The 12,500-nt window shown below is 41.7% G+C and overlaps 2 protein-coding genes across 2 annotated transcripts in view; one reads left to right on the top strand and one right to left on the bottom strand.

Annotated features, from left to right (window-relative positions):
* Positions 1–5,708, top strand: part of csnk2a2a (casein kinase 2, alpha prime polypeptide a) — a 14,019-nt gene extending 8,311 nt beyond the window's left edge. The window contains exons 7-13 of the mRNA XM_069679254.1: positions 643–726; positions 1,168–1,278; positions 1,366–1,467; positions 2,309–2,409; positions 2,734–2,882; positions 3,142–3,229; positions 5,296–5,708. Coding sequence (XP_069535355.1) covers positions 643–726; positions 1,168–1,278; positions 1,366–1,467; positions 2,309–2,409; positions 2,734–2,882; positions 3,142–3,215 — 621 coding nt within the window. The 3' untranslated portion in view covers positions 3,216–3,229; positions 5,296–5,708. The remainder of the gene's footprint in view (positions 1–642; positions 727–1,167; positions 1,279–1,365; positions 1,468–2,308; positions 2,410–2,733; positions 2,883–3,141; positions 3,230–5,295) is intronic.
* Positions 5,709–6,137: 429 nt separating this feature from the next.
* Positions 6,138–12,500, bottom strand: part of kiaa0895l — a 12,020-nt gene continuing 5,657 nt past the window's right edge. Inside the window, exons 4-7 of the mRNA XM_069679253.1 lie at positions 11,968–12,100; positions 10,257–10,562; positions 8,914–9,011; positions 6,138–8,570 (exon numbers count right to left, since the gene is read on the bottom strand). Of these exons, the coding sequence (XP_069535354.1) occupies positions 8,409–8,570; positions 8,914–9,011; positions 10,257–10,562; positions 11,968–12,100 (699 nt within the window). The 3' untranslated portion in view covers positions 6,138–8,408. The remainder of the gene's footprint in view (positions 8,571–8,913; positions 9,012–10,256; positions 10,563–11,967; positions 12,101–12,500) is intronic.

The raw sequence follows: 12,500 nt of genomic DNA, 5'->3' as shown, positions 1-12,500 counted from the left end.
TTGTCCACAGAGCTGTCAATCATGAGGCCACACCCCTTTTTTATAGCATCAACTAACTAATTAAAAGTAAACTTGTGAGAAAAATGAACACTGTGACATAAATCAGCATGATAAGAACTAACTATAATGACAGAAACCATGTTTGAGAAAAATGTCTTTGACGTGTATTTTGATTTTATAGTTTGACTCATGTCCCATCTGTTAACATGGAGGAGGCGGGGCTTATGAGCTATACTGCAGCCAGTCAGCAGGGGGCGATAGAGAGGTCGTCCATCTTTTTATACAGTCTGTGGTTTAAAACCAAATTAATGTTGAATCATTTAGTATACTGGGCAAACATTGCAGCAACAAGAACTCGTTGAACTTGTTTATGATTTCAACAGATTAATGAAAGAAAGTATTTTCAGTTTTCTGCTTCAGAAATGTGAGAATCTGCTGCTTTTCTTTAATTCTTCTCAGTGTTGAAGATATCTTAAAGCATACATGCTAATAATGTTGGGAGAACTTAATTTAAATGTAATAATGCAGTGAGGCTGTCTCCATGTTGAGTCCGGATGTGTCTTCAGACTGACTCTGTGCTGTAAATAAGAACATAAAAGCTGAGCAGTGACAAACACTGTAGATGTGTCTGTGTGTCTGCAGGCTCTGGACTACTGTCACAGTATGGGCATCATGCACCGAGACGTGAAGCCGCACAACGTGATGATCGACCACCAGCTGAGAAAGGTGCTGTATTAATCTCATCAGGAAGAACACCTTGTTCTGTTTCTACCTGTGTTATTATTCAAGTGGATCAAGTAAGAGAAATATAATCCTCTGTCACATCAGCTGTAGCTTTGTCCAGATAGGAAAGTCTTTATGGTCATTTTCATCCTCAACACATGGTAGAAACAAGTGAGCAGGAGGGGACATTTTCAGTCCAAGCTGACGTTTAATTTAAAGCTGCACGAAGCGACTAATAAAATAAAGAAGACATACTGATGTCTTAAAGATGTTCTGGCTTTAGCTGCTTCGTTTTGTGGATGATGACTTCTTCAGGCAGAGCAGCCTGTTGTATTTGAAGTGTTTTTATATATATATATAACTCTCTGTGTGTTAGTCCAGCCAGCAGCAGTGCACTCTGTAATATGAAGCAGACTAATGAGCGTGATTCCCTCTCTGTCACAGCTGCGTCTTATAGACTGGGGTTTGGCTGAATTTTACCATCCCGCTCAGGAATACAACGTCAGGGTGGCGTCTCGCTACTTCAAAGGCCCAGAGCTGCTAGTGGACTATCAGGTAACAATGTGGGAAAGGACACATGTTTATTGTGTTGTTTTAAATCCTTTTACAGGTGTGTGATTGGAACCTTGTGTTTCCCCTCAGATGTATGACTACAGTTTGGACATGTGGAGTTTAGGCTGCATGTTGGCCAGCATGATCTTTCTGAAGGAACCGTTTTTTCACGGCCAGGACAACTACGACCAGGTACCGTGTCACATTAACATTTATATATTCTAATGTCACTTAAAATATGAACAAACTCCCGATCGTCACATTTTAACTCGATCTTAACCGTGTACCAGGCCTTCATGTGAAGCAGCATTATATAAGAGACAGGCCCTCGTCTGATAAGTCTGATAAGGCGTCTTTCTTTTATGATCTGTTTTTATTTCTGCATTTCAACGTTAAAACAAATTCAATACCTCCTGTGTCTGTTTCAAAATAAAAGCCCTTGTGCGTATTAGCAGACGGAGCCCTTGATTCTTTAACAAGGACTTTTTTTCTGTAAAATTTGCAGGAAATGTGCAGAAAATTCAGAAACTTGCAGTTTCCATACAGATATCCAAAAGTAGCTCCTGCCACAAGGTGGCAAATGGCATTACTACAAGATTCAGTTTGTAACACAGGGAGGACTGAGATCTGACGGGAACAGATGATCCACAACAACAAAGGGTTTCAATGAATATGATTCTATTCTTCAATCTATTGGATGAAGTGATGGAAATGTCCATGTTGTGTTGTTAGAGCAGCTCTTAAACAGGAATACAGTTAATTCATTAGTCTATTTTTACCTCATTAGTTTGAACCTTTATTTTGAAGGAATTACTTGTTAAGAAAAGTATATATATTAATAACATGTCTACTTAAATCTCTTATTTTATTTTGTAGGGACGATGCAATTTAACTTTAATACAGAGACGTTATAGCTTTATGGCAAATTCAACACACCATACAAACTAGCTGAGTAGGACATAAAGTAAGCTCTCTCACAAAGTGTATTTAGGTTTGTAATGAACATTTTGAATGTGTGTTTCTTCTTTTCCAGCTGGTCCGCATCGCTAAAGTTCTGGGCACCGACGAGCTCTTCGGCTACCTGCACAAATATCACATAGAGCTGGACACTCGCTTCAAAGACCTGCTGGGACAGTGAGTGTGACAGGAGGAAGGAACAACAGGCAACACGTCCTGTGTGTTCCAATATCTGATATAGAGCTTACAACACCTGTACAACACCTGAAACTGAGGTGAAACATACCTCAAACAACACTCAGCTCCATTACACTGAGGTTTAACAGATGGGATAATTATACTTCAATTCTAAATAAAGACTCGTTAATGTGCTTAAGCAGGAAAATCAGGCTGTAAATAATCAGTTATCCCGCCTCCAGCCTGATTTCACTGTTCCACTGTCACTGTGTGTATTTCATTAGCTATGAGAAGGACAGAGTGATATACAACGTGTGTTTCCAGACAAACCCGTAAGCGCTGGGAGCAGTTCATCCAGTCAGAGAACCAACACCTGGTGAGTCCGGAGGCTCTGGATCTGCTGGACAAGCTGCTGCGCTACGACCACCAGCAGAGACTGACAGCTGCCGAGGCCATGCAGCACCCGTACTTCTGTGAGTGCCACACGCACACGCACACACACACACACACACACACACACACACCGCTAACATGACTGCAATAAAGAGTAATATGTTTAGTATATGTTGCAGGTAGTTCCGTGTAAAGAAAGAAGCTGTTGTGGCCGGTGAACGGCTAGAATAAATCAGAGGATGGTTTCTCTCCAGGATTAAAAGTTTGCACTTTATTTTTGTGCTTTCTTAGAAAATACACAACTTTAGAAACAACCAACAGAGTGTGTTTGTCCCTCAGATCCTGTGGTGAAGGAACATGCAAACGCCAACACAGACGGCACAAAGGCCATAAGCAGCTCCAATGCAACATGATGACCAGAGAGCAGGTAACACACACAGCAAACACCTGATAAAAAGTGTGATTCACTACTAGAGGTCGACCGACTGATCGTTTTGGCCGATTAATCGGCCCCGATAGGACTTATTAAAAACTATAATCATCGGCGGATCTGGGCTCCGATAGCGGCCGATGGCTGTGCAGCCTCAGGCGGGGACGTACCTCGCGTGTATTTGCCTTTTTAATGGAGTCTCCATACGTGACATACAGGTAATGCAGGTACCTGGGATAATTAATTAAAGTTAACTTTATAAACACAGCTTTATTCACAAATTATGATCATGATAAGGTTGTTGTTTATAGTATTGCATCATTAATGAATTAGACTATCGTTAACTTTCACTGCTGTTCTGCCGAGCTCATGCTGCTGTCTCTGTTTAGCTAGCAAGCTCGCTACAATTTGGCTAGCAGTGAGTGCAAGCCTAGCACAACTAATGGGATCATATCTGATCGTTTGAGGGGCACTTTTGCTAAAATTTAAGTTTACGTGTGCAACTCCCGACGATACTCGTAACAACTGTTAGAAACCATGAAAAGCCACTCGTACGTGGAGACCGTGAGAGGGGTGGGTGGGGGCTAAACCTTTGCTGTACCGGGGAACAGCTGACAGGTGGTCCGTGATTCATATTATATCTGACTCGTTTCAGTTTATTTCTCCCCTCAAAAGTTATCTCTGGAATATAACGTAACAATATCAGCTCTCCACGATATAAGACGGGCAGGCAGGGAGGAAAATACATCATTTAACTGTTACTTAGATTACTTACCAATGTGGCGTTCTCTCTTCTAAATAATCCAACCACGTAACGTCAACTGTCCATTCATGACATGAAATCACACTTTTTATGATCCTCCTCACTCCGGTAATGTGCACAGACACTAATAGTTTGTAAGAGTGGTATTTAAAAATGTAACGGGACGCGCAGCATCTGGCCTGATATACGCCACGGAAGAGCGCATCAACATGTAAACAAATCCAACACATTTCCAACGATGTAATCCAGCAGATCACACTTCAGGATACTCTCCGAACTTATTATCAAAGTCGAAGTGGCAAAAAACGGGTTTATTAAAAACCAGCGTTTGCATAAGGCTGCTGTAGGAGTAAAGCACGTCACAGCGTCAACACAAACTGTGAACAACAACGTGTAGGTAAAGTTAAAGGAAAAGAGCGAGAGGCTGACGCAGGGGCGATACATTCGCTTTTTAAATAAGACTCTTTGATGCTACTTGAGTTGTGTCTGCTGAATTAGAGTTTCTATTTTTTTCTCCCAAATATACCAGAAAGCTTCCGTGATGATAATAAACATTCATTTGTAACTTTAGTGAAACTTTACTTTATCAGAAAGGTTTTATTAAACCAGCAACTTCAAGAAAACATCTGCAGCATCATTTCAATTTAAAAAGGATTAATAAAGTGCAACTTTAATCATTCATGTAGATTGAAATAAACATCAAATATATAAATGTAAATAATAAAGTTATATATTTATAGATTATCTATTTGATAGCCTATGTAGTTAATAGCTATGTTTCCTCCAGCTGCCATCTAATGTAAAGTAAATCAGTTCAATACAGTCTCTCTGTGGGACTATCTGCTGAGCAAAGGCACAATGTGGGCACAACAACAGAGTTAGATGTTCATCTGCAGATTATATTTTCTTTACTACTTATTTTATTTATGTGGGTATTGATTACTCTTTGAGATTCATGCTCTGTTGCAGATTTATGTTTTTATTTTGTTATTTATTTGACACATTCTTTCAGTTCAACAGTCGACATGTGTAAGGATGTGTATGGATTTTTTTTTTGTGGGGTAGGGAGATATCGGCTTTTTCCTCGTACAAACTATTGTTATTATATCGGCCTTTAAAAATCCACTATCGGTCGACCTCCATTCACTACATCCTACTTTACATTTACTGAGCTTAGAGAGTTTCTGATACCCCGGCATCCATCTCTCTAATAATCAGACTCCATCTCACCAACAGTCCTAATAATCAGACTCCATCTCACCAACAGTCACAATGATGCGTCTTTGTTTTGTGTTCTCAGGAAGAATCTTTGTTACCTCAACTTGTGACCTTTTCGTGGCAGAGCTCTGCCTCCACATCGACAGCCATACAGGAGCAAGATGTCAGTTTTACACAAACACCGATTCAACTTCTCCCAACAGAGCCGGGGGTCTGCGCCGCCTGGTCCGGGTCCCAGATAAACCAGACCTGAACTCAGGTCTGACCCCCTTCTCCCTCCTCCTCCCCCCTCTCCTCCCCCTCCTCTACCTGTTTTTAAAGAGTGAGCAGAGTGACTGGATGGATCGGAGTCACGCCGGTGTTGTGCTGTAAAGACGACGCTGTGGTTACCTGAGATCCAGTTCCAGGTTTTAGCACTGAGCGGCACAGAGGCTCCTCTCTGCTCGGGATAGAACAAAAGCTATATTGAAGAGAATAAACCGTTTTTATTTAAAGGATTCACGTGTCCTCCACTTTTATTCACTCAAAGAATCTGCCTGTTCTGTTATCACATGACGTCCCAACAGTCCAGACAGCAGCGGGGTACACCGACACATAGTGTATGAGCGGTGTGGCGTTGGTAAAAGTATTTCCTTCACCGCAGGCTGTCAGAGTTATTGATCACAGCAGTGACTGCATGTGACACTTTGAAGTTTCAAAGTATTTCACATAGATTGAGTTCAGTTTCCTCCACATACAGGGCGTAGCAGGGGTGAACAGGTCATGCACTTCACAAAGGTCAAATGTTGACTTCAGCTTGTGTCTGCTGCAGAGAGGAATTAAAGTGATTAAATATGATTAACTGGTTGTGTAAAGACGGTCCTCGGCAGTATTTGTTTGGTGCTTCAGGAAACAGACCGCAGAGCCTCAGTTAAGTGTGTGAACTTTTTAATAAATAAACTGGAAACAAGTTTCCAGAACATAAAGCACTTGTGCAACATTCGTGCGTTACAAACAGGTGCATTCGTTGGAGCCGAAGGTTGGTGATGAATTTAAAACGTATCTGCTCACCAAATGTCTGAAAGTGTAAACACAGCACGGTCCGCTTCAATTGTCTTGAAATCTAAGTATTTAAAATGCATCACAGAAGTGGATTCACATTTTAGCAAAGTATTTTTTAGGTTAAAAAGTGGGACTACTTCAGCCCACATGCTTTGTGTTGAGACCTGGTTTAAATTCTGCTCACAGACGGCTCGGCCCAGCTGAATGCCCTGACTGACATCTGAAGTTTGAAGTGTCAAACACAGTAAAAAGCAGCGTACAAACACACACGGCTAGCTACAGCAGATGAGCTCTACACCCATCAAAGGCACGCCCACAACACCCCTGCTTCCTCCTCAGACAGCCGCTCACGTCTGGAGGAGGAGCTACGATGACTGGCCGCTTCTCAAAAAGCCTGGGTGATCTAAAATGCCTCTTTGGCACGTAAACTGCATGTTAAAGGAACAGTTACACACTTTGGGAATTATCTCACTAGAATTCATTCAGATGATGGAAAGATCAATACCACTTTCACGTGTCAGTTAAATATGAGGCTAAAGCCAGCAGCTGTTTAGCTTAGCTTACCATAAAACTGAAGAAACAGCTAGCATGTCCAAAATGTAAAAACGAGTTATAGAAACTTTGGGGTGCTACTGCCAGGTTGTCCAAACTAGTATTGCCAGTAATGAGTCAGTTCATAGTACTTTCATTTGCTATGATGACTGGGGTCTCCTGGGGAACAGAGAAGGGGCAGCAGGAGAGAGACAGAGGCAGCCATTAAACAGAGGCAGTAGATCTGCGGGAGAATAGCTGAAAACGTACCTCTAAAAAGTGCTCATTTTAAGATTAAACCCTAACTGCTTTGGCTAAATGCAGACATTGTCTGATTCAGGAGAGTCTGCTGAATGCGTTGATGTGGGTTTCGTGTTTGTAGTGCAAAAAAATGTGAACACAGGAGCAGATTTAAAAAGTGCTCCCAAGCGGTTTTCTTGAGAAACTTCTGGTCTCCGTTAACATTGGAGTAGATAAGGCAGTTGGTCGGTGCTACTCTTATTTTGAAGCTCTTTATGCCAAAGCTGTAAATCTGTTTTCCTTCTATTTGATATGTAAGCGACCAGCACAAGTTTTTCTACATGAAAATACTAAAAATATGTGTGTGGAGTGAAAACTGTTGGCTACAGAGCAAAATGTTTGGATGATTTTGGTGATGTTTTAAAGCTACCTCTGGATGATGTCACCAGCTCTAGACCTGAACAATCCGTGCAATACACACTCATTGTAAAATCTGAAAAGTGGGAGGGGCCTAGCAAACTGCTCACTGTGGTTTCATATTTCAGACAGAGCCAGGCAGCTTTATATACAGATACCAGAGCGGCATTAATCATCACATCTAATGTATGCAAATAATAACTGTTCCTTTAACGCTGCGAAACACAGTTTGGTTCTGTGGAGGGGGGAGCTTAGGACGGGTCACATCACAGTAGCATATTGATATGAAAAGACCACCAAGGACACCGTTTATACGAGAAGACACAGCTGATAATCTCATTAATAACACTGATATTTCTCTGAGTCCACTGGCACTTAATATCATAAAGATTCGTGGTCTCAGACGCCTCTGCTGTTTGAGACGTGTCCTTGGTGTCCTTTTAAAATGCAAACAATCTAAGGCATAAACAATGTCATCTAAAAAAGGTATAAAGCTAATAAAACCAGAGACATTCAGTTTGTTCTCTTAAAGTAAAAAACTTAAATAATTGCATAAATAAAGCGTGTGATTATGAAGGTTTAGGTCTGTACGCGACTTGTTAGCAGAGTCCTGTACAGGCACTGGATGCATGGATTATGTATGAGTACATTTATAATGTAGGTTACACCATAGAGTTGCAGTATTGAGGTAAATTCATAGTATAGGAGTAAAAGGGGGGGTTGTGAAGACGCCACATAAACATGCATCAGACAGGTGATGACAGAGGTGTTTGTGTGTTCGTCCCTTTTGTTCAGGTCATTCAAGTTTTACAAAAATCGCTCCAATGAAGCCTCGATAATACTGAATGTTTGAAATGATTCACCACATGACATCTGTGTACCTGCTTCCTCCTCTTCCTCTTCCTCGATTCAGGTGCTGCAGGGCGGAGTCAATGGGAGGGGCGGGGCTTAAAGGGGCGGGGCGGTTCAGGGCAGCAGGTGTTGCAGCGTTGAATCATCCAGTTCGTTGACAGAGACGATGTGATCCAGGTGTTGCAGGTACCGCTCCGGGTCTCGCATGAAGTGCGGGATTCTGGTGCGTGGGAGTGACGCCATGGGCTGCAGGCGCTCCACGTCTTCAAAAGACACCTGTACAGGTGAGCAGGTAGGTTTATACAAAGAGGAAGATAATTACTTTAACCAGAAACAGACGTTACATCGCTCTCTTCAAAGACACCAGAGTCCATTGATAAAAACACTGACTGTATCCACAGAACACAGAAGCTGCTGAGCTACAGCTGTTTGTTTGAATGATGCTGTGTTACACACATGTTCAGTTGGATCTGAAATAACCTTTATGAATACCAAAGTCACACAATGATGAATATGTGAATATTAAAGGTAGTATAGAAACATGTTTATATTTGCATGTAAACACTCCGCCGCTTTGTTCTGGTTCTGGAGGCTAATATTTGAAGGTGCTGAAACTCACCTTTCCTAAAGAGGTCAACATCTTGAAGTCGATGTTCCTTCGATGTCGAAGGATTCGGAGGATCCCGTCCAGGTAAACCTGATCTTTACTGAAGCAACCTGACACACAAACAAACAACAAACAGGAAGTGTCAAAATAAGAGTTAGTCTGCAGTTAAACACTTCTTCTTATTGTCGAGCTGTTATAAGCACACAGAACAAATCAGAGCCGCTCAAAATGTTGATGAGCTCATGAGGGTCACTTTCTTTGCCCTGGGTTTAACCTCTCAGGCTGCACAGGTGTGAAGTAGGACAACTGCAGGTAAATACTGCTGACTCACCTGCAAGTGTTTCAGGACAAAAGTTAGAAAAATATATTTTTTAATTAAAAGTCAAGATTCTCCTCAAAGATGCTAGAACTGAGCTCGAAGCAAAGCAGTAAAGAACAACGGTTAAAGAGATGCATTAGAAATATATTCATCCGTCATGATGTTTGTTGGTTTTTACCTTTGGTTACAGTATATGTTATATACCATGTTTATTCATCAGTCAGCTGTAAATTCAGAAAGCTGGATAACCAAAATATAAATTCAATCAGTGGCCCGAAGATTCACGATTTTACTGCCATTAAATGTTTACTGACGCTTTTGTTTTTGTCGACGCCTCACGTTCAAATGTTCCGACAGCATTGAACACACTGTTAAACTTAACTGACCTACAAAGTGATGTTATTATTTATTAATCCTGTTTGAGATTTATTTAATTGAGAACAATGCAGATATGTATTTGCTAACTGATAAACTTTCCACACTGTGAATAACATTGAACACCGCATTACTACAAGCAGGGTCGTATATGCCCTGAATCTGGCACAACCTAACATTGTCTTCAGTGTTACCAAAATATATACCGTATGTAAATAAGTAGATTAACACATGTATGCATACACATCTACATATACAGACTTCCATATCTCAGGCTTCATCTCAGGCTGCAGGCACAACCTCCTCCAATCAGGCGGCATGGCTGCAGCGCCTGTGTAGCCTGCCAGGTAAAACTCAGGGCACAGTGCACAGAGTCAGAAAATAGCATTATTCAATGTTCCCACTCTTTATTAAGAAACTGTTTCCTTATGTAGATAAGATAAGCTTTTATTGATCCCCCACAGGGAAATGTACTCGTTACAGCAGCTCAATAATAAGTCATAATAAAATTAGACAAAAAGTACAGGTGGCAATAGCAAATGGCAAAGAAGAGAAGAAAAATCTGACAATATCAATAATAACAGTAACAAAAATAATAATAATAATAATAAAACTATACACACGGTGTACACATTGTGTGTGTGTGTGTGTGTGTTTTCACCGGGCTGCGAGGTGTCCGTCTGGCCCCTCTTGGCCCTCAGGCAGTACTCCCAGCGGACATTGGGGTCTTGGACGAAGCGAGCGATGTGTCTGAAGAGCTGGCTGAAGCTCATGCTGGCGGCGTGGAACACCGTGTAGTACAGCAGGGCCGCACGCCACAGGTACGGCTGTTTCCGTAGCAACACGCTGTGCAGGCTGGCCAGCCCCTCCTCCGTGGGATTGGCCGGTTTGAGGCCAAACTGCTTCCTGCCGTCAGACGACGCCCACGGCTGCAGGCTGTTGTTCACCCCGCGCAGGTAATGAGTACCTGAGCAGGCCGGACATGATGTTATCTTTATTTTACTTCATGTGATCAATAACATATTTACGTAAGTGCTGCTCTCTGGCTTCATATATTGATCCTAAAGACGTTTGCAGTCTACATACTGTGTTCTGTATACGGTCTGATTGCTCTGTACATGTGCAGGTTGGGTAAGATGTTAGTATAATTATAGAATAAGTAGTGTGAGAATAAAAATATTATTAATTCACGATATGACACCACACAGTGTGTATTTTTATTTCACTGATTTATTGCTCTCAAGTTTGTTTCCTCTTCAGACTCTGTTGTTTTATTAAATGTAAAGTTTCTCTTAAAGCTTTCAGGAATAAACAAGTTTGTAAGTTGGAATTATAACTTTAAAAATCTGAAACTCATAATTACAATATCTATCATGTGACTTGAACGCAGCATAATATTTTGGCTCTTGTCTGTGTCAACAAAAGAATTTGGTGAATAAATAAAGAGAGGACGCTTATTTTCTCATAGACTTCTCTTTGCAGCCAGTGGAGTCGCCCCCTGCTGGACATTAGAGAGAATGCAGGTTTGAACCACTTTTAATCTTTATATTTTTACATACTGTCTGTGGGTCCAGTTTTTACAGAGCTGCTTCATGCATGGACACATCATCGTGTTCAAACAGAAACTGCTTCAAACTAACATCCAACAGGAAACACAAGAGACTAAAGTGTGTGGCCGAGTTTCAGGACAAATAAAGGAGGAGGAAACAAGTTAAACAGGGAACAGGAGAGGAGGCTGCAGGCTGGACCTCCTTAAATCAAGTGACGTGTTATTTAAACATACATGTCAAGTTGTGGTCAAACATGGAGGCTTTAAAGTAACCAATGATAGAACCTTTCACCTGTTTCCTTAAAACACCTTTATAACCTCAGAGACATGGCTGCACACTCACACAGTGTTAAGGAGAAGTTAACCATAGAACTGAACTTCATTAATTTAGTAGTGTTGGTTTAGGACAGGTTCAGGTGTCAGGTGTGTTAAAGGGAAGTTTTATTATTAGCTCACCTGTATGAAAACTAAAACTAGGGTATGTTATATGTCGATTATTGATTTTGGTCAATGGTCAGAGAAATGTTTTTCGCGTTCGAGCCGGAACATCAGGCTGCTGTGGGCCTTTAACAGATATTTTGTTACCTGTTTAAATGATGATGAAGTGAGAAACGTTTTACAGAACAAAGCAGAAAACGATGCTCAGAGTGATTCAGAAATGACATCATCGCATAGATTGTCCAGCAGAGGGCGCTCTGACACAAAGGTTTGTGCTTCTTGATACTTTGAGGTTTTTGTATAAACTCAGATAGGTTAAATTAAAATCTGACCCTCTGCGATCTGTGTGTGTGTGTGTGTGTGTGTGTGTTAAACATGAGCGTACCAATCTCGTGCCTCAGCATCCCCTCCAGCCAGTGCTGACGAGCCCCCGACAGGTTGATGGTCAGAGTGGGGCGACAGCTCTCCACCACCATCACGGCCTGAGACAGCAGCTCATCAGAGAGACGCACCACCACCTGCAAAGACACCTTCATCTTCATCACCATCATCACCACCATCACCACCATCATCACCACCATCATTACCATCATCACCACCACCATCACCACCACCATCACCACCACCATCATTACCATCATCGTCACCACCATCATTACCACCATCATCACCACCATCATTACCATCATCATCACCACCACCACCATCATCACCACCATCATCACCACCATCATCACCACCATCATTACCATCATCATCACCACCACCACCATCATCACCACCATCATCACCACCATCATCACCACCATCATTACCATCATCATCACCACCACCACCATCATCACCACCATCATCACCATCATCATCACCACCATCATTACCACCATCATCACCACCATCATCACCACCATCATTACC

The sequence above is a fragment of the Semicossyphus pulcher genome, unplaced genomic scaffold (assembly GCF_022749685.1).
Source record: "Semicossyphus pulcher isolate SPU_LCO1_2020_fin unplaced genomic scaffold, fSemPul1.0.p SCAF_38, whole genome shotgun sequence".
Taxonomy (NCBI): Eukaryota; Metazoa; Chordata; class Actinopteri; order Labriformes; family Labridae; genus Semicossyphus; species Semicossyphus pulcher.
This window is presented reverse-complemented; position numbering and strand designations above follow the sequence as displayed.